Below are 20,506 nucleotides of genomic sequence, written 5' to 3'. Positions count from 1 at the left end.
TTCTGTTTCAATAACGCCATCAGAAGAACCAATCAGAGAGCAGGATCCTCAGGAAGAGAGATCATAAAAATGACTTGTCATTAATCAACAGGATCCATATAAATAAAACTAATAAACATCAATCATTGATCAGATGTGTTCATACTCTGTTGTTTACGTTTGTCTTGTGACTCTGACTCATTCATGTCATAAGACTGATGAGTCACTGTCACCTGACCTTAACTCTGCTGCTGATTGGATGCTGAGTGATGACGTAATAACAGGAAACTCAGACTAAAGCGTTGGATGAAACAAAGTTCAGAACAAAAGTGCTAATGTGACGTTAGTTACGTTTTGTATACTTTGAACGTAACTGTTTCACAGTAAACATCCACCATTTTGTCTTGTAACGATGACTGATGACTATTTTGTCGGAAATTCCCTCTTCGAAAAGTGCCGAGTCATTCCTCGGTCTCATTGGTCGACAGGGCGGCGCTCAGGGATCGGACCAATGAGAAGTCGCCTCGTCACCGCTACGTATACAGACGTGAGGAGCGTCTGAGGCGGAAGTAAATATTAAAGTGAGGATTTAAAGCTGCGTCACAAAGTTCGTCAGTTAAAGTCAGTTTAGTTCTTAAACTGAACAAGAACCAGGTTCACTTCACTTCTGCTTAACTCGCTTCGTCGCGGTGATTCCGTCCTGTTTGCTTGGTGAGTCGTCGGTTAGTCGTCGTCATGTCGGTCACGGTGAAGGCTTACCTGCTCGGTAAAGACGAGGCGGTGAAAGAAATCCGCAGGTTCACGGTGGATCACGAAGTTTCCAGTAACTTCGATTATTTGAGTCGGAAAACAGCGACAGTGTTCGGTAATCTCCGGAACAGCGGCTTCAATATGTTCTACAGAGGTAATGTATACTTTAATATAATAATAATAATAATAATAATGATGATGTAATAAACTGACCGAAATCTTCTGTGGACATTTGACACGAGACACGTTTATTCTGGTTAATGTTTACATTTTATTAACTTTAACATCATCATTCTGTCACTGTATGGTCTGTCTGTCTCTCTGTCCGTCTGTGCCTGTCTGTCTCTCTATTCGTCTGTTTGTGCCAGTCAGTCTGATTCTCTGTCTGTTTGTGCCTGTCTGTCTCTCTTTCCGTCTGTCCCTGTCTGTCTGTTTGTGTCTGATGATGATGATGATACAGATGAGGATGTTGAGGATGATAAAGATAGAATAGAATAGAATAGAAATACTTTATTCATCCCCAAGGGGAAATTGTTTTAGCAGCAATGCAACAAATATTATAAACATAAAACGTAAAATGTGCAACAGTGGGAAAAAATAGTGCAATAATGAAGGAGTGGCATAATGGAGTGCAATGTCATACTGTATGTCACGGAGAGAAAATGTCCATTGTGCAAATGAGCAGTTTTTTTTTGTGACTATTACAGAGAGTTATTGTAAGTTTTGATGGCTGATGGCAGGAATGACTTCCTGAATCTGTCCTTGTGACAGCGGAGCTGTCTGAATCTCTTGGAGAATGTGCTCTCCTGGGCCTGGAGGATGTGGTGGAGAGGATGATCGGGGTTATCCATGATGGAAAAAAGTTTATTCAGCATCCTCCTCTCCACCACCGTTTCCACGGTGTCCTGTTTGCAGCCGATGATGGAGCCGGCCTTCTTAATCAGTTTGTTGAGTTTGTTAGTTTCACCGGCTCCAATGCTGCTCCCCCAGCACACCACAGCAAATTACAGTGCACTGGCCACAACAGACTGGTAAAATAACTCCAACATCTTGCTGCATACATCAAACGATCGCAGCCTCCTCAGAAAGAAGAGCCTGCTCATCCCCTTCCTGTACACAGCACCGGTGTTAGCCTTCCGGTCCAGTCTGTTGTTCAGCCTCACACCAAGGAATTTGTATTCCTCCACCATCTCAATGTCCTCCCCCAGTACTCTCAGAGGTTGTGGAGCTGTCCTCTTCCTCCTGAAGTCCACCACCATCTCCTTGGTCTTGGTCACATTCAGAATCAGGTGGTTCTCACTGGCCCACTTCACAAAGTCAGATACCACTGTCTCCTACATCGCTAACCACCACATCAGACAAACCACAACCCAGTCGGACAAACTGTGGTCTGCCTGTCAGGTAGTCAGTGATCCAGGAGATGGTGGGCGTGTCCACCCCCACCACCTGCAACTTCAGATGATGATGAAGATGATAAAGATGAGGATGTTGATGATGATGATACAGATGATGAAGATGATAAAGATGAGGATGTTGATGATGATACAGATTATGAAGATGATAAAGATGTTGATGATGATGAGGATAATGTGGTCCTCAGATGAAGATGGAGACCTGGTCGCGTTCTCCTCTGACGATGAGCTGATGATGGGTCTGAGCTGCATCAAGGACGATACGTTCAGACTCTTCATCAAAGGTATGACCATCAATATTCATTGATTATTAAGTATTGATTTATTGATGAATCCCAGAATGTGTGTGGGCGGAGCCTTGGGTCAGTCAGTAGCCAATGAAGAGAGTGAATAAAGTGATTGACGTGATTTCAATCTTTCATTTCAGAGAAGAAGGAACATCGTCGGGATTTTCCTCTCCACGCGTTCCCCCCTTGCAGTTTCCCCCCCCCTCCTCCTCACCTGGCCCCGCCCCCTGCACTGCACCCAAACGTCACCTGTGACGGCTGTGAGGGTCCAGTGGTCGGGACTCGCTTCAAGTGTTCGGTCTGTCCGGATTACGACCTTTGCTCCACCTGCCAGGCCCGCGGGACGCACACCGAGCACGCCATGCTGCCAATATGGCACCCGATGCAGGTCTGACCCCTGACCCCTGACCACCGATCCAGACCGTAGACCTGATCCTGATCCTTATCTTCTTCTCTGTATGTCTGCAGTGGTTTCCTCGGGGAAGGTGGATGAAGTGGTTTAGATCCTGCAAGCAGAACCAGAACCAGGGTCAGGCCCCAAACCCAGGTCAGACCAAAAACCAGGACCAAAACCAAGGCCAGAACCAGGATCAAAAGCAGGACCAGAGCTCAAGCCAGGCTGGATCCCAATCTGCAGCCGACTGTGGTAATAATGTGGATTTAATAATGACCTCATCATCATCGTCAATGCGTCGTCCCTGACCTCTGACCTCTGTTTGTCTGCAGCCTCTCAGGCCAACGTGGACTTCCTGAAGAACATTGGTGAGGGTGTGGCGGCCATGTTGAGCCCACTGGGTGAGTGATGTCACTGCTGTTTAACGCAGCTCTCTGATTGGCTGTCACTCTGAGTCTGAAAGAACCATGACAACATACAAACAGGAAGTGCTGATTGTAAACAGGAAGTGCTGTGTCGCAGGTATCGACGTGGACATCGATGTGGAGCACGAGGGTCAGAGAACAAAGGTCAACCCTTCCTGTCAGAGTGAAGAGGGGCGGGACCCTATAGGGACAGATGGTGACACCGAGAGGTCAAAGGTCAGTTACCAACAGTTGATTGACAGAGAAGAGAACAGAGTCTGTGAATGACCGACATGTGTTACCATGGAAACAGGTGGTGAGAGACTCCGACGAGGAGTGGACCCACCTGAGCTCCAGAGAGGTCGACCCGTCCACTGGAGAACTACAGTCCCTCCAGAACCAGGAGCAGGTCCAGGAGCAGGTCCAGGAGCAGGTCCAGCAGCAGAAGCAGGACCAGATCCAGGTTCAGGTGCAGAAGCAGGACCAGATCCAGGTTCAGGTGCAGAAGCAGGAGCAGAAGCAGGAGCAGGTCCAGAGCCAAGAGCTGAACCAGGACCAGACTCCACCGTCAGCAGCTCAGCAGGGTCCGTCAGGTCTGAGGGAGGCAGCTTTGTACCCACACCTGCCTCAAGGTGAGATCAGTGTTGAGTCCAGAACAGAGTTCGGAGTCCATTTAAATCTGGATCCACAGTGAACTTAATAACAGTAACAAAGTAACGGACAACATGAACCTAAAGTCTAATCACAATGTTACCTTTCAGTTGTTTACGTCTCTATGACGATATTAAATGTTGACAGAAGTCACGCCCACTCATCACTACATGGTTTGTGTGTCAGTGTCTCTGACCTCTGATCTATGCCCCACCCACAGAGGCGGACCCTGGTCTGATCGAGTCTCTGTCCCTCATGCTGTCCATGGGCTTCACTGACGAAGGCGGCTGGTTGACCCGCCTCCTTCAGACCAAAGCCTACGACATCGGCGCCGCACTCGATGCCATCCAGTACGCCAAGCAGCCCCGCCCACCTCAGCCATGATGTCATCACCTGTTCTTAGTCAATGACAGCCAGAGCTCAGTCAATAATCAATACTTGTTAATCAATGCGTTAACTGATTCATCTTCTTGTTAATCAATACTTTGATTCTGTCACTTGTTAATCAATACATGAGTTATGACATCATCGATCACATGTTTATTCATCTGACCAATAAAAGCAAAGACTTTCAACAACTCATGTTATTATTTCAAAAAACTATTTCTTTGGGGTGCCCAAATTTATGCACATGCCTATTTTTGTTTAAATGCACATAAAAATGTTTCCGCTGGACCAATAAAAATGATTTCACCACTGAGATGTTTCTGTTTCCATAACGTATAACATATGTTAAAATGAAGGGGTGCCCAAACTTTTGTATACCGCTGTATATATATACACACACACACACACGCACGCACGCACGTATATAAATACATTGGTGTGAAAAAGTGTTTGTCCCCTTCTGGATTTCTTATTTTTTAGCATGTTTGTCACACTTAAATGTTTCAGATTTCCAAACAAATTTAAATATTAGACAAAGACAACTCAAGTATTCTGTCCCACGTGTCCGTGTTGTGACGTAGACAAGCTGACAGATAGCTAACAAGTCCAAGAACGACAGTGTTTATCTTTGAGAATCTTTAGTCGTATTCACAGAGAATCCACTTAACATCTTTCCTTCTTTTCTCTTTTTCCCTTTTTCTTGTAAAACTGTATAAAATATCACAGAAACAGAAATGTCCAAATAAACATTGTGAATGGATTATGTTACCACACAACAGCATGTAAACAAACAGACAAGCCTATGTTAAAAATGCGGAATCACAAATTGCACATAAACTCAATCTACACATGGCATTTTAAACAGTGCAAACACAACACAGGTATATATATAGATATATATATCTATATATATCTATATATATAGATATATATAGATATACCAGCACCGAAGGGGACAAGCATAAAAATCCCATTCCTCCTTAAACGAGCCGGCAAGTACCGGCGATACGAGCTAACTTCCGGTAAGTTAAACAGAGAGCGCAAGCTAACATGACAACACAGTATTTATACAATCACACACACACGCGCGTCTTTATGACAGACATTAGACAGGCATGGAACTTACAGACGATGCTTTCCGAAGGCACGACGTAACGGGAAACAACATGAGATGACACGTAACTCCGCGTAATTCTCCGATGTGAAAAAGTATACGCTCGACTGGCCGTAGTAAAGAGCGACGGCGAAACTGCTGCGCGCGTAACGGGCGGATATCACCTTCAAAATAAAACACTCTTCAGATTTCCCGACAATGAAACGTCACACAAGTAAACACAAAATGCAGTTTTTAAGTGATGATATTATTTAATATGGGGAAAAAAACTATCCAAACCTACATGGCCCCATGTGAAACAGTAATTGCCCCCCTTGTAAAATCATGAGGTCACTGTGGTTAGTCACATTTTTTGGAAAATGTTACTTGCCACACCCAGGCCTGATTACTGCCAGACCTATTGAAACAAGAGACCACTTAAATAGAACCTGTCAGACAAAGTGAAGTCGGCCAAAAGACACCAAAAAAGACATCATGCCGCGATCTAAAGCAATTCAGGAACAAATGAGAAACAAAGTAATTGACATCTATCGGTCTGGAAAAGGTTACAAAGACCTTTGTAAAGCTTTGGGACTCCAGAGAACCACGGTGAGGGCCATTATTCACAAATGGAGAAAACATGGAACAGTGGGCAACCTTTCCATGAGTGGCCAGCCGACAAAATTACCCCAATAGCGCAGCGACGACTCATCTAAGAGGTCACAAAAGAACCAAGAACAACATCTAAAGAACTGCAGGCCTCACTCAGTGTTCATGACTCCACCATAAGAAAGAGACTGGGCAAAAATGGCCTGCATGGCAGAGTTCCAAGAACAAAAAGAACATTAAGGCTCGTCTCAATTTTGCCAAAAAAACATCTTGATGATCCCCAAGACTTTTGGGGAAATCCTCTGTGGACTGACGAGACAAAAGTTGAACGTGGTAGTGTGATGGTGTGGGGCTGTTTTGCTGCTTCAGGACCAGGAAGACTTGCTGTGATAAATGGAACCATGAATTCTGCTGTCTACCAAAAAATCCTGAAGGACAATGTGCGGCCATCTGTTCGTGACCTGAGGCTGAAGCCAACTTGGGTTCTGCAGCAGGACAATGATCCGAAGCACACCAGCAAGTCCACTTCTGAATGGCTAAAGAAAAACAAAATGAAGACTTTGGAGTGGTCTAGTCAAAGTCCTGACCTGGTGAGTTTTTGCTACTGTTACGTTTCTCACACATTTCTGATGACACGTTTGAAGTCATTGGATCGTGAAAATGTGAAGATATTAACATAAATTTAACCCTAAAGATAATCCGGGGAAAAACAAGTGCACAAATAACAAGAGATGAAGAACCAGGATCCTCCTCATCGTCATCACATGACACTTTACTACTAACAATGCTGTTGATTTCAATGTAACTTATAATAACACACAAATGTAGTAAAGTTATTATATTTTAACTCAGTGGATAATGTCAACAGTGCAAACGTCATCATCAGTTCACTGGTTCATCAGTTCACTAGTTCAGTGTTTCCCAGCCCTGGTCCCCAGGAAACTCTGCTCCAACACACCTGATTCAGATGGATCAGGTGTGTTGGAGCAGAGTTCCCCCAGGACCAGGTTTGGGAAACACTGGTTTATAGGACAGTAGAACGTTGAAGACTTTCTTAAACTTGTCATTTGTAAGACAAATTAGTGCATTTTGCGGGGTGAACAGTACGTGAACATCAACCTGCGAGTTGACGTCGTTGTCTTTGCACACGGCACAGAGAGGACATAACAAGTGTACTTTTAAGATAAATGGGGCCAAGCATTTCCTAAAAAACTCTGTCTCAATTTGGAACTTTATTCCCCACTATATATTCTCTGGCTTTGGTGGTCTGAGCTTTATTTTGAACTGCAATTACAATGTGGAAAAACTCCTCTTAGCATGGTCTCTCGTTTATAAACACAATTTCTCACCTCACAGGTATCTGATTTGGAAAAACAGAGATATTTTATATAAAAACAAGTCACTTTTTTTGAGAACTGGGTAAAGAATCAAATTCTGCTGGTGTGCCAGCTATTTAATGGAGAGGGGCGGCTTTTGTCTTATAGAGAGTTTCTTTTAACATACAATATTCCAGTTACACCTCGAGAATTTGCAATCGTATTTGATGCCATTCCTTCAGGCACGATAATGCTTTTTAGAGATACTGGCAGAACTCCCACTCCTGTCTCCCTTCCCGCTGTGGCTGAATCACCTGTTTTTCTATACGTCCTCGAAATAATAAGAACATTCGTGCCCTGTTTCAGAAAGAAATGATTTCTATTCCAAACGTCGTATTTTATTGGAACAGATTTGTGAACTACATTGATTGGAAAAACGTTTGGTTGATTCCTATGACTAAATTTAAAAGAGACATAAATACGAACTGTTCTTTTTGTGAAGACCACCCAGAGACTGTTTTGCACCTCTTTTGGTTTTGTTCACACACCAGATCATTTTGGCAAAACTTCAGATTCATCATTGACCATATTTAATAAGACTTTGTCTTATTATGGGAGAATGTGGTATTTTGCTTTTATAGAACTCAAAATAGAGAGAATATGTATTTCATTATAAATTGATTTATTCTATTGGTAAAAATTCCATATTCATAAATGTAAATTCAATGGTAAAAAACCTAATTTTGTCCCTTTTACCCATGAAGTTGTGCACTATATTTCTTTGCTTTCTAGCTCCAACAACAAGAAGGCAATTAAGACTGTCAATGTTTGGTCCTCTTTTTCATAACTTATTAGCTACCCTGGCAAAATTGTATTTCTCCTGTAACAAACACATTCAAGACATGAACGTTACTGTAGTCGCGGTTAAACTCGTCTGTCGAGTAAAGCTGACACTGAGTAACGTCAGTTTGTGAAATTATGATGTTAAAGAGAAAAAAAAGGCAACTATAGTTGATTAGCTTGTTCGCTAATATCCCCATGCTTTTCCAACGAGAGTAACGTGCTGTTTCTTCATGTGATTAGCTGTGGTTAGCATGTGGTTAGAATGCGGTTAATTTTTAGTGCTCAATGAGGGAATTATGGAAGCAAATCTGTACCATAATTCAAATTAAAATGGATTAACAGCAACACGTTTTCATTTTCACAATATAGTTGCATTTTTTGATAAATGAAAATAAAATGAATGATAATTCAATTTTTTTATTTTTTTTCCAAACAATACAATTTGAATTTGCGATCCCAAGGAGAGTGACGTCAGTTGCCGAAAGCCATGTATCCCAGAATGCATTTCGCCGGAACGTAGCAGGACAGAATACAAATATAAACGTGAAATAAATATTTTTCTGTGTCCCGGAACACAGTTTTAAGATTTTTGTGATTTGTGGTGAGAAATGAGTCATTTAGAATTCAAACATGTGGTTTGTGTATGAAGATATGACGTATGTATAGTTTGGCAGCGACGTTGTCGGAGGTGATTAGCTCCGCCTCTGCGGACGCTCGGTGCTCACTGTGCCCGGGGCAGAGCAGCGTTACCTCGGCCTGTCCTGATGAAATGATCCGCTGGCTCAGATGTCGCTGTCATTAGATGCTCGGTGTGATCCATAGATTTGTGGTTGACGTGTTATTTTGTTTTTAATGGAAACATTTTGTATATTATTAATAATTTATTTGATTTTACCTTAGAATTTTAGATTTATATTATATAAATATATAAGTCGCACGGTCATTGTATATGTATTTAAATATATGTATTGTAACAGATTGTTCTCTGTCCCTATGTGAGGATGTTGTGTTGGCGGAACTGTGAGTTCTTGTGGTGACTTACACTGAACTCGATTTCTTGTCTCTCATCCAGTTATTGTGGTGTTAACATTCTATTCATATATAGGTCCTGACGACCTCTGAGCACGCTCAGTTACAGTATTTATATATATATTTGAATATAAATGTACAATTGTAAGTTCAAATAAATAATACATTAACTGTCAGTTGATGTACTGATATCTATGAGTAGTCTAGTGAAAAACAGACGTAACACCTTCAGTAGCTCTTTGTGTTTTATGTCACAGGTCTCCCCAACACTGTAAATGTCCTGAAATGAAGGGTCGTCCTCCATGACGTCAATGCAGAGAGGCTTATTTTGCCCTCTCGTCCTGAGACTGTAAATGAGGTGAAAATAAGTGGAATCTGGCCTGTGACTTCTGGCTTCAGTTTCATGACCCAGAGTTTGACAATGCCCTTCCCAATTATCCGCATGGAGAAACATTGGAGACCTAGAGGATTGAGATGGTAGAGCAGTTCAAGAAGACATCGATGGAAAAGGACATGATTCTCATCTATCAACATATGTAGTGCACCTTTGCACTCAGGCATGAAGAAACTGTGGATTCAGCTCCTCATTTCCAAACTAAAAGAGAGACGACCTGCACTCTTTAGTGAAGCTCAAGTGAGTGAAAAAGGATGGTAACACCCACACACTGTCAAAGTCATCGTTGTAGCAATGCTTTATCTGGAAAAGAGTTTTAATATGTTACGTCTAGTTGTCCCAAAATGTCCTGTGCTTTGTTTTCCATGCAGCTCTACGAATTCCACAGAATCACCAATCAATAAAAAGCAACCCAAGAGGGGCAGTGGCTCTGGTGGCAGTAGTGAATGAAGATCAGGTTCCTGCAGGAGTTCACAATCAGGTTGTAATGGCTCACACACTGGTCTACGCTCTCCATTTGAGCTACCCTGAGAAGCTCAGTGGCTTCTTAGACACGTAGACTATTTTTGGTAACTTTACAATAAAATGGACTCTTATTGTTATTATTATTGTGAAGTCAAACTAAAGAAATAATTAATAAACTCATGTTGCAAACCGGAAAGGAACCTTTCGGCAGTCCGAGTTGCCGCACGGACTATAAAAGAGGTGGCACACAACATTAGCGAAGACGCAAACTGAAGCAGTGCTTAGCGCAAACATATCCAACCCCGTGCAAACAAATCTACAAACGCCAGAGAGGCAGCCGGTAAGACACCAAGCCCATCAGGAGACCCAGCGGACAATTGAAATGAAATGTTTGTGCAGGCGATAGCCGCTAGCGTTAGCCGCTAGCGTTAGCCACGGGGCCGAACCGGCAGTGCGGTCGTTAACCCTATAAATGCCAGTGTGTGTCACGTTTGATCCTCATTTATAATTTAATGATGTCATGATTGTTTAAGTTAAGAACATGATTGTTGAGTGAGCTTATATGTTGCAGATAAATTAGTTAAAATGATTATGATATTATATTATTGTGGTGACATTATTTAAATTAAGTAAATGTAAAATATTTAAAATCTGAAATTAACTTAATGAAATCCCTAAATGCATTAATAATAACAGTAGAAGAATTTATGTTGCACTCTGTTTAATTTAAGAGGAAAAAGGAAATGATTGTTAAAAATTTATATTTTCCAGAACATTGTAAAAACAACCTTTTTCTTGTTTATTGTTTCAAAAGGTTTTTCACCTACCTACCTGCTTGCTTGCAAACTACCTGCTTGCTTGCAAACTACCTGCTTACCTGAAACCTTAAAATCACAAAATAAAAGAAGATAAGAGGAAAAGAAAAGTGTGGTTATTGAGTGAAGTCCAGCAACTCTGGGTAGATGTCCAACTCCTTCAAGTGGAGATTGCACAAAGAAGGGGAGAACTTGACAATTATTATTATTATTATTTTATTCTTAAACATTTACAAAGGAAGCTGATGAGTGAAATGGATGAAAACAGATTGATTTGAGTAACTTATTTAAGGTTAAAGAAATCTAAAAGTAAGTGTAGATGAATACAGTTTCTTCCTAGAATTGTAAACCTTGAAATGTTTTGTGTTCAGTTGAGAGCATTCAACTAAATAAATGGTTTAAGTATTGTCACATGTGTGTTTGTTGAAGTAAGTAGCCACAACAAAGTTTGAAGTTGTCAGAACTAGAATGTAATAATTTGATTTAGTAGAAAGAAAAGAGTAAATTCAACTTAAGTATTAACATTTGTATAAAGAAGATTCATTTAAGTTCAGATAGAAGCTGCATACAAGTATCACATACTTACTAGTTTTGAGCCCTAGTAACTGAATGGAATCAGTACAATGAACTTTACCCAAGTTACTTTAACAATAAATACTTGAGTTACTTTGAACTAACTTTTTTAACTACTGTTTAACTAACCCTAACCCAACCATAATCCTAACCCTGTGGAATTCCCAACTTTCTGATTCCAAATTTCAAGCCATTTAAAAATCTGCAGGAGGTGCTTAAACTCATGGAACAACATGTGGACATTAGCTGTGCAAAGACAAAAGAGGTTTAGTAAAAACATGTTCCACGTTCACTAGTTCACCACAGTTCGGCACCGTCTGTGCCATGTGAGATTTCTCAGGTACCAAATTATTCAACTATTGAATTTTAAAACCAAACCTCTATTATTTGTCTCTAACATGAATAGAAATTGCAGACATAATAAAAACTGTAATAATAAAATAAAAAAATCGCAAGAATAACAAGCTTTAAAGTTTTAAGATCATTTGAGGCGAGAAATTAGTCATTTAGAATTCAAACATGTGGTTTGTGTATTAAGGTCTGACGTATTTATAGTTAAAAATTAAAATAATATAATATATATATATATATATATATATATACATATACATATACATATTATATAATATAAAATAATAATTAAAAACAAAGCTCTAAAGTGACCATTTGCCCCCGGACAGCTTTACATTATCAAATCTGACCCTCGTTGAAAAAAAGTTTGGACACCCCTGCTCACATGTAATGTCACGTTTGTCCACCAGAGGGCATAATGTGTAAATTGATTCAGTACCCATGATGTTTGTGGAAAACATAGAAGGGAAGAAAACAGTGTCTAATGTCCAAATGAATGATAATTTGACTCTTAAACATGAATCATCAATCCTCTACACCAGGCTGGGCAAAGTCTGGCTGTCGGTTTTGAATCGGATCGTCGTCCTCATTCTGAGTCTGTCTATGATTATGTCTATGTGACAGTTCTGTTTTTGTGTGATAGGTTTCATTATTTGTTTAATTTGCTGTGATTTAAAGACGTTTGTGTTATTTTGCATGTTGTGTTATTGTTTAATTTTTGTTATTACTTCTCTTGTTTTATTTGAATAAATGTCGTGTACACGACTGATTAGAGTCATGGTTCTTAAACCCTGATTTGAATGAAGAACCTGTGTGTTGGTTTACCTTTAAGGGTCCTAGGCTCTCATACCTAGGTGGCGTTGTTGGCACATTTTTAACAAATTAATTGATTTGAGACGAATTAAACCGTGACACATCTACCTGCCTAAATGCAGTGACTTACTGCCATGTGATTGGCTCATTTAACTCCCCTGCTCTGCCCCCCCCTCACCATCCTCAATAACACTGTGTCTGCTGTGGAAACCTTCAGGTTTCTAGGATCCACCATCTCCCATGACCTAAAGTGGGCACCAAACATTGACTCCATAGTCAAAAAGGCCCAGCAGAGGCTGTACTTCCTGCGACAGCTCAGGAAGTACAACCTGCCCCAGGAGCTGCTGATCCAGTTCTACACAGCAATAGTCCAGTCTGTTTTCTGCACCTCCATCATCGTTTAGTTTGCATCAGCCACCAAACAGGACAGAAACAGACTGAATCGCACCATCAGGACTGCAGAGAGAATCATTGCTGTTAAACTGCCCACCATCCAGGACTTGAACACATCCAGAGTCAAGAAACGGGCAGGTAGTATCTCTGCAGATCCATCACATCCCGGAAATAACCTGTTTGATCTTCTTCCCTCTGGCAGGCGTTACAGAACACTGTACACCAAAACTGCTAGACACAAGAACAGTTTTTTCCCCCAGGCCGTCACACTACTGAACACTTGACCAGTTTACTTGTTTATTTATTTATTTATTCACTATCTGCACCTTATCGTTTATTTATATATATATATATATATATTTAAAAATAAACCGGACCTCTGGTCACCTTATTTAATCACTCTTGTCGAATGTGTGTTAAGTTATGTTGATGTCTACGTTTCATGTACAGCGTGTGTTTGAAAAACCGGAGTCAAATTCCTTGTATGTGTTACATACTTGGCCAATAAAGTTGATTCTGATTCTGATTAATCAGTGTGTTCAATCAGTGTGTTCATAAACAGAAAATGTGTACCTAATAAATTGCAGATGTGTGTTTAAAGGCGACATAGACCGGAAGCTCCAATTAACGCTGCGTTTGTGTGTGTATCTGCGTCATTACCTCGTTTATGAAACCCTAAAGTTTCAGAACAAACAGTTCAGCCACTGCTGAGAAAATAGGGTTTTATTGTTTTCCTGGGCTCTGCAAAGCAGATCGGCACTTCCGTATGTTGATGTTGTCATCAGTATACCTCACCACTCCTCTCACCACTGTAGCGCCTCCTGGTGCAGGCACTAGTCCGGGCACATCCAGTTGCGTAAATTCAACCGCAGAAGAAGAAGAACTACTCTCGTTGTAGCTGCTGAGATGCAGAGCATCCACCGTGCCAGAGGGGGAGCTTTGTATCTGAGAGCTGGCCTACCAATTACGTCACTTCCAGGTACCTGGCCAATCACAGGACAGTGGGAAAGCTGTCGTTAGCTGGCCAATCACAACACAGTCCACGTTCTGGGGGTGTGATTTTGGTCTGAAACAGCGCGGCTGACGAGAGCGTCAGTGAGGAAATATTTTGATTGGCTCGTTTGCAGCGATTAGGACGTTTTAAACCATGAAAACAAGTTAATATATGTAAGTAGACCTCCATAACTAACATATATGTGACCATGAAAACAAGTTAATATATGTAAGTAGACCTCCATAACTAACATATATGTGACCATGAAAACAAGTTAATATATGTAAGTAGACCTCCATAACTAACATATATGTGACCATGAAAACAAGTTAATATATGTAAGTAGACCTCCATGACTCATATATATGTGACCATGAAAACAAGTTAATATATGTAAGTAGACCTCCATGACTAACATATATGTGACCATGAAGACAAGTTAATATATGTAAGTAGACCTCCATGACTAACATATATGTGACCATGAAGACAAGTTAATATATGTAAGTAGACCTCCATGACTAACATATATGTGACCATGAAGACAAGTTAATATATGTAAGTAGACCTCCATGACTAACATATACGTGACCATGAAGACAAGTTAATATATGTAAGTAGACCTCCATGACTAACATATACGTGACCATGAAGACAAGTTAATATATGTAAGTAGACCTCCATGACTAACATATACGTGACCATGAAGACAAGTTAATATATGTAAGTAGACCTCCATGACTAACATATACGTGACCATGAAGACAAGTTAATATATGTAAGTAGACCTCCATGACTAACATATACGTGACCATGAAGACAAGTTAATATATGTAAGTAGACCTCCATGACTAACATATACGTGACCATGAAGACAAGTTAATATATGTAAGTAGACCTCCATGACTAACATATACGTGACCATGAAGACAAGTTAATATATGTAAGTAGACCTCCATGACTAACATATACGTGACCATGAAGACAAGTTAATATATGTAAGTAGACCTCCATGACTCACATATACGTGACCATGAAGACAAGTTAATATATGTAAGTAGACCTCCATGACTCACATATACGTGACCATGAAGACAAGTTAATATATGTAAGTAGACCTCCATGACTAACATATACGTGACCATGAAGACAAGTTAATATATGTAAGTAGACCTCCATGACTAACATATATACGTGACCATGAAAACAAGTTAATATATGTAAGTAGACCTCCATGACTAACATATATACGTGACCATGAAAACAAGTTAATATATGTAAGTAGACCTCCATGACTAACATATATGTGACCACGAAATCAAGTTAATATATGTAAGTAGACCTCCATAACTAACATATATGTGACCACGAAAACAAGTTAATATATGTAAGTAGACCTCCATAACTAACATATACGTGACCACGAAAACAAGTTAATATATGTAAGTAGACCTCCATAACTAACATATACGTGACCACGAAAACAAGTTAATATATGTAAGTTGTGACGACCCCGAGTGGGCGGGGTTGTGTAGGTGTGTCTCTCTCCCTTTCTCTTTGTTTCACACAGGCAGGCAGGCAATCAAGCCTATGCATCGCAGGTGTGTGCAGTTACAAGGAGGCGGGGCTGTGCCTTTAAAGCCCAACAGTTCAGCCGTGCTCTCTCTCTCTCTCACCATTTCCAGCCTGGCGTTCTGCAGCTCACCTTGTTTTGTTCTTAGTTTTACATCCAACACTCACACACCCATGCACCTGCATTTACAACTGATTCACCTGATTGCAGATATAGGTTATGTTTGATTTAGATTATTATTTTGAGTATAAATAAATGTTAAATTGCCGGCATCTCTCTTGTACCTGTTGTCTTTGTCAAGTCATCTGAGCCAGTCTTGACAAATGGGGGCTCGTCCATTGTAATTAATTTGTTTGATTTGTTTGCAGGTCAGGGAGAGTTTTTCACCAGTCAGAGGTCGGTGAGTTACTGAGTCGATGCACATGTCCGGTGGTTCCCGTTAGGCTTAAGGACACTTTCTCCTTTGGGATTGTTTTTTTGTAGTGTTGTGGGGAGCGGCTAGTGTTGGTTGCCTTGGCAACCTTCTCGGGGGCACTCCGTGGGGTCACCTGTGTGTGGTCCCTCAAGTTTTGTGCTTAACCAGCCTGCTGCAGAACCGCATGAAGACTAGGATAAGTTTAGTAAGATCTGGGTTAGGCAGTTAGGGGAATTAACCGGGGGGCTTTTGTGTGCTCAATTGTGTGACTATCAGTGAGGATCTGACTCTGAGGTGGAATATGGACAGTTTATCATCTTTTTATGAAGCGCCCAGTGCAGTGTTTTTGGACTCCCGTAAAAAAGATCAATTGGTCGAAATTGCTGAGTACTATGATATAGTGTTACAAGAGGGATTGCTTAAAGATGAGCTAAAAATGTTTATTTTGTTATCTTTGTTTGAGAGAGGTGTGTTGTACAAAGAACCTGCTGAGGCAGCGGCCGCGATGAAGCCGGTGTTGGTGAGGCAGATTGGTGTGCTCGTTTGAGCAGCAAAAGGAGTTGTTGGAGTTGCAATTATAAGTCGAGCGGACAAGCGTGCGTGCGTGTCTCGCACAGCAGCCACGAGATACATTCTCAACATTAACTTCATAAAAAAAGTGCGGTGCGCCCGGCCCCGCCGGGATCCCATGTCGGTCTTCACTTAAGCCGCGCGGCGTGGCGCACAAACCCCAGACTGGATTCGGTTTATTGGCGCGAGTACAGTCCTCACAGTTTAAGTGAGGACACGCGCCGCGGAACCACCAGACTCCCCAGTCACGACACGTACCGCCGCCGCAGCGCACGGCACCGGAACCGCAGCGCAAAGCGCACAGCAGCCGTGGAGCCGGCGCAAACCACTAAACACACTAAACTACTAACACAGAATAGCAACAATGACCAAGCAATACACAAACAATTAGAAAAAAAGATATTTAGGTCTATATATTTATTAAATACAACGGCAATTCTTTAAACAACGGCAATTCTTTAATTAACAATGACAAGGACGTAAACAAATAGACCATAATATATATATATATTATGGTCTATTTGTTTACGTCCTTGTCATATATATTGTGTGAGTGCGCATGGGTTGTTATTTGACCCAGAGGACCCCCAGAACAATGCAACGTTTGTGGAATGTTTTAAATAAAGTTATGGTTAAAAAAAGTCAGTCACAGCGCACATGTTTTCAATAATAAGCCCCACCCCAAACATTTCAAGCTTTCACACCTGATTGGCTGACCATTGTGCCAATATTTAAACTCCTGTGTTGACAGCCGCACCAGAGGGAGAGGAGATGCTGACAGATCACACACGTAAGTTTGATGTTACTTTGTTTCCTTGTTTCCTCACTGACACCAGTCTTCTTCTCATCTCTTGTCTTTAATGGAACGATCACAGTCGCATGTTTGTGTCTCACTCTCTGTTTGCAGCAACAATGCAAACCTGCTACAGTACAAACCCCAGACTGGATTCGGTTTACTGGCGTGAGTACAATAGAAAGTCATCACAACCAAACAGAAACAAACCGCAAACACACTTAACACTTGAATGTAAGTGTAGAGTCGAACGTTAACACTTTAATTTTTATCATACGACATTAAACTAATATTTAATTAAACATTTTGTTTGGAATGAGTATCAAGTAAAAATTAAGTGGAGCTCCACTGAATATTATTATTATTATTATTATTAATAATACTAAGTGATTAGGGGAAAAACCATGTCAGTATTTTGTAACTTAAGAAAACAAATGTGATGTTTATTGCATTATTTAATGGTGTATTTATTTGTTTAAATAATTAATGACACATTTAAGTTAATGGTGTATTTATTAAATTAAATTAAATAAATGGCAAAGTAAAGTCATTATTTAATGTTGTATTTATTCATTTAAAGGGGACATATTATGCAAAATCAACTTTTTAACCATTTTAATACTTATATTTGGGACTCTGGAGGCCCTACCAGTCACCAAAGTGTGGAAAAAGAATACTCAGTCATGTTTTTGTGGTCCCCCTTTGTGTAAGTATAGGCGATAAAACACGCCATGTTGAATTCCCTCCACTTATGACGGCAGCATGCGCATTTCACCGCGAATGTTAGCGCCCCATCAGTAAGGTCTACTTCGAGAGCTCCACCTTAGCTCCACCTTGTCCCTGCGAGAGTGCAGACGAGGGAGGAAGAGTGGTATTATGTCAACGCGGAGGGACAAATGTGCATTTCGTGGCTGCACAGTGGAGCACAGTGTTTTACACAAACTTCCAGCCTCAGAGGATTTTATATATGAAGCTAATGTGCCGGATAAAGTCAGCAAACGTGTGTTCGTGTGTTTGCACCACTTTGCATCAGACGGGTTAGGGTATTTAGTCAGCGAACGTATTTCACCGACGTACAAACACACACATTTTTAAGAAAAGGTCACATAGAGCTCATAACTGGCAATTCTGACACGTCACATACAGCGGCAGTTTATGCAACTCGCCGCTGGCGATCAGCGGTGGCGAGGTCTCCGGAGCACAGACTCAGTCTGATACAGTCACATAAAGCGGCAGTTTATTCAGCTCGCCGCGCGCTGCTGGCGATCAGCGGTGGTGATCAGCGGTGCTGTGCCTAAGTGTTTTTAACTGATTTACAGTTTAGGCTCGATCCTTATGTAGGACGTCTCTTCCTGCGACGGCACTCTCGCTGTTTTCTGCGCACGCTGCCATGTTGATATTGTCAGAGAACTAGTGGAGGGAGGGGGAGAGGTATGGAGCAGAGGGAACATGATCTGAGCGAGTGAGCGCTGTAAAGAGGACACATCAGAAACCCCCTGGAAGAAGTGGGTGTGTGTTTGCCTGTGTCTCATTTGCATGTAAAGGGACCACGCACAAAACAGAGCGTTCTGAAAGGGGCGGGTTTAGCAGGGTTATTGAACTGCTATGGTGCTTCATCCTTATGGTATTTTGACCAAAGCATGTCACTAATATGTTCATTAGGACACCAGGGAACTATTTTAATTGGGGAAATAGGGTATTATATGTCCCCTTTAAGTAATTAATTGATGGTGTATTATTAAATTAAATAAATTACACATTTCAATAATTATTTGATGGTGTATGTATTTATTTAAATAATTAATGACAAATTAAAGTAATTATTTAAGGGTGTATTTATTAATTTCAATAATTAATGACTCCAAATCAGTGTATAAACCTAGTACTAGCCTGCCTAGTCAGGACACACGTCTTTATAGTCCATTTAAATACCTCATTTATTTTTTTATAATTTTAATAATGTAAATATTAGCATTTTAGCTCAATAGCTTCTAGGCAATGTGACCCATTGACTCCAACTCAGTGCAGAAACATAGTACATAACATCTATGTTTTGTCTGATATGTTTCAAATGCAGTCATTTATTTTTGTGTGAGACTGCGTGAAGAACCATTTACACCCTGCTCTGTAAACAGTGCTGGAATGGCAGCGGGCATGCGCGATTCATTATCAGCCTGGACACGGAGTGGTGAGGGTCTAAATCTCTCAGATTTAGCGACAAAGTGGCCAAGTTGGCAACACTGTTTCACTCAGCCGTGCAGTGATGACTCTGCCCACGTTGAGTGGGTACTTTTTTTGTAGTGGAGATGTGACCTGTATGGAGGACAAAACCTGACTTGCGTATAAATGTATAAAAAAATACATAAATGAATGAATAAATAATAGAATGAATGAAAGAACAAATAAATGCCTTCCATGTATTTCTACATTTCCAAAAATATTGGTAAAGCTTCAGGAGAATCATAAGTTTAATGCCAGAGGCACCCTCTGGCATTAAACCCTATAAAATGGTCGAAACCACATCACAGGTCCTATGATGTGGTTTCAGCAACAGGTTTAAAATGTATGCTTTAAAGGTTTAAAAAACATTTCAGGGGTTTTTAATGTTTCACGGTTTTACAGGGTTTTCAAGGTTTCTCAAGGGGTTTCTCAAATGTGCTGCAGCACAAAAGAAATAGTGACTTTCAACATGACCTTAAACAGCACTTAGCTGTGTGTAGTGTGTGTGACTGTGCGGTGTGATTTCTGTGCAATGTATTGTTTTGGATTTGGTGCAATGCATTGGGTGCAATGTGTTGTATTGGGTGCTGTCCAATGGAAATGGATCTGCAACACCTGAATGAAAAACCCAAACCCACCTGTGGCTTAAGTGACGGATGTTGGTTGCTACTTTGTGACCGATGCAATGGAACTGGATCGGACAGGATGCAATGGAAGTGGATCGGACACAATGCAATGGAACTGGATCGGACAAAATGCAATGGAACTGGATCGGAGTTGGTGCAATGCATTGGGTGTCCAGTGGAAATGTCCCCCACCTCTCCTCTGTCCCCTATTTTTCCTTTCACCCCAACCGGTCGAGGCAGATGGCCGCACATCTTTGAGTCTGGTTCTGTCAGAGATTTCTTCCTGTTAAAAGGGAGTTTTTTCTCTCGACTGATGCCTGGTGTTTGCTCATTTTGTGAACTGTTGGGTTTCTCTGC

The 20,506-nt window shown here is 41.0% G+C and overlaps 1 protein-coding gene and 1 long non-coding RNA gene across 4 annotated transcripts; both read left to right on the top strand.

Moving 5' to 3' along the window:
• Window positions 1-528: 528 nt before the first annotated feature.
• On the top strand, window positions 529-4,577 carry sqstm1 (sequestosome 1). Of its 3 annotated transcripts, XM_058650492.1 has the most exons (9): window positions 532-883; window positions 2,330-2,425; window positions 2,569-2,816; window positions 2,897-3,074; window positions 3,155-3,223; window positions 3,345-3,463; window positions 3,540-3,695; window positions 3,726-3,858; window positions 4,098-4,577. In XM_058650492.1, exons 1-9 carry the CDS (start codon window positions 715-717, stop codon window positions 4,259-4,261), a joined length of 1,332 nt encoding a protein of 443 aa, XP_058506475.1. In that variant the 5' UTR covers window positions 532-714; the 3' UTR covers window positions 4,262-4,577. The 3 variants fall into 3 exon arrangements, with proteins under 3 accessions (XP_058506474.1, XP_058506475.1, XP_058506473.1); XM_058650491.1 differs by having other exon boundaries at window positions 529-883; window positions 2,897-3,071; window positions 3,540-3,858; XM_058650490.1 differs by having other exon boundaries at window positions 3,540-3,858.
• Window positions 4,578-5,222: 645 nt separating this feature from the next.
• LOC131472821 (uncharacterized) lies at window positions 5,223-11,020 on the top strand. Its single transcript, XR_009242131.1, has 3 exons — window positions 5,223-6,556; window positions 9,412-9,788; window positions 9,920-11,020. It is a non-coding gene; the product is annotated as an uncharacterized LOC131472821 (long non-coding RNA).
• The last annotated feature ends 9,486 nt before the right edge of the window (window positions 11,021-20,506 follow it).

Source organism: Solea solea, chromosome 14, assembly GCF_958295425.1.
Source record: "Solea solea chromosome 14, fSolSol10.1, whole genome shotgun sequence".
NCBI lineage: Eukaryota > Metazoa > Chordata > Actinopteri > Pleuronectiformes > Soleidae > Solea > Solea solea.
This window is presented reverse-complemented; position numbering and strand designations above follow the sequence as displayed.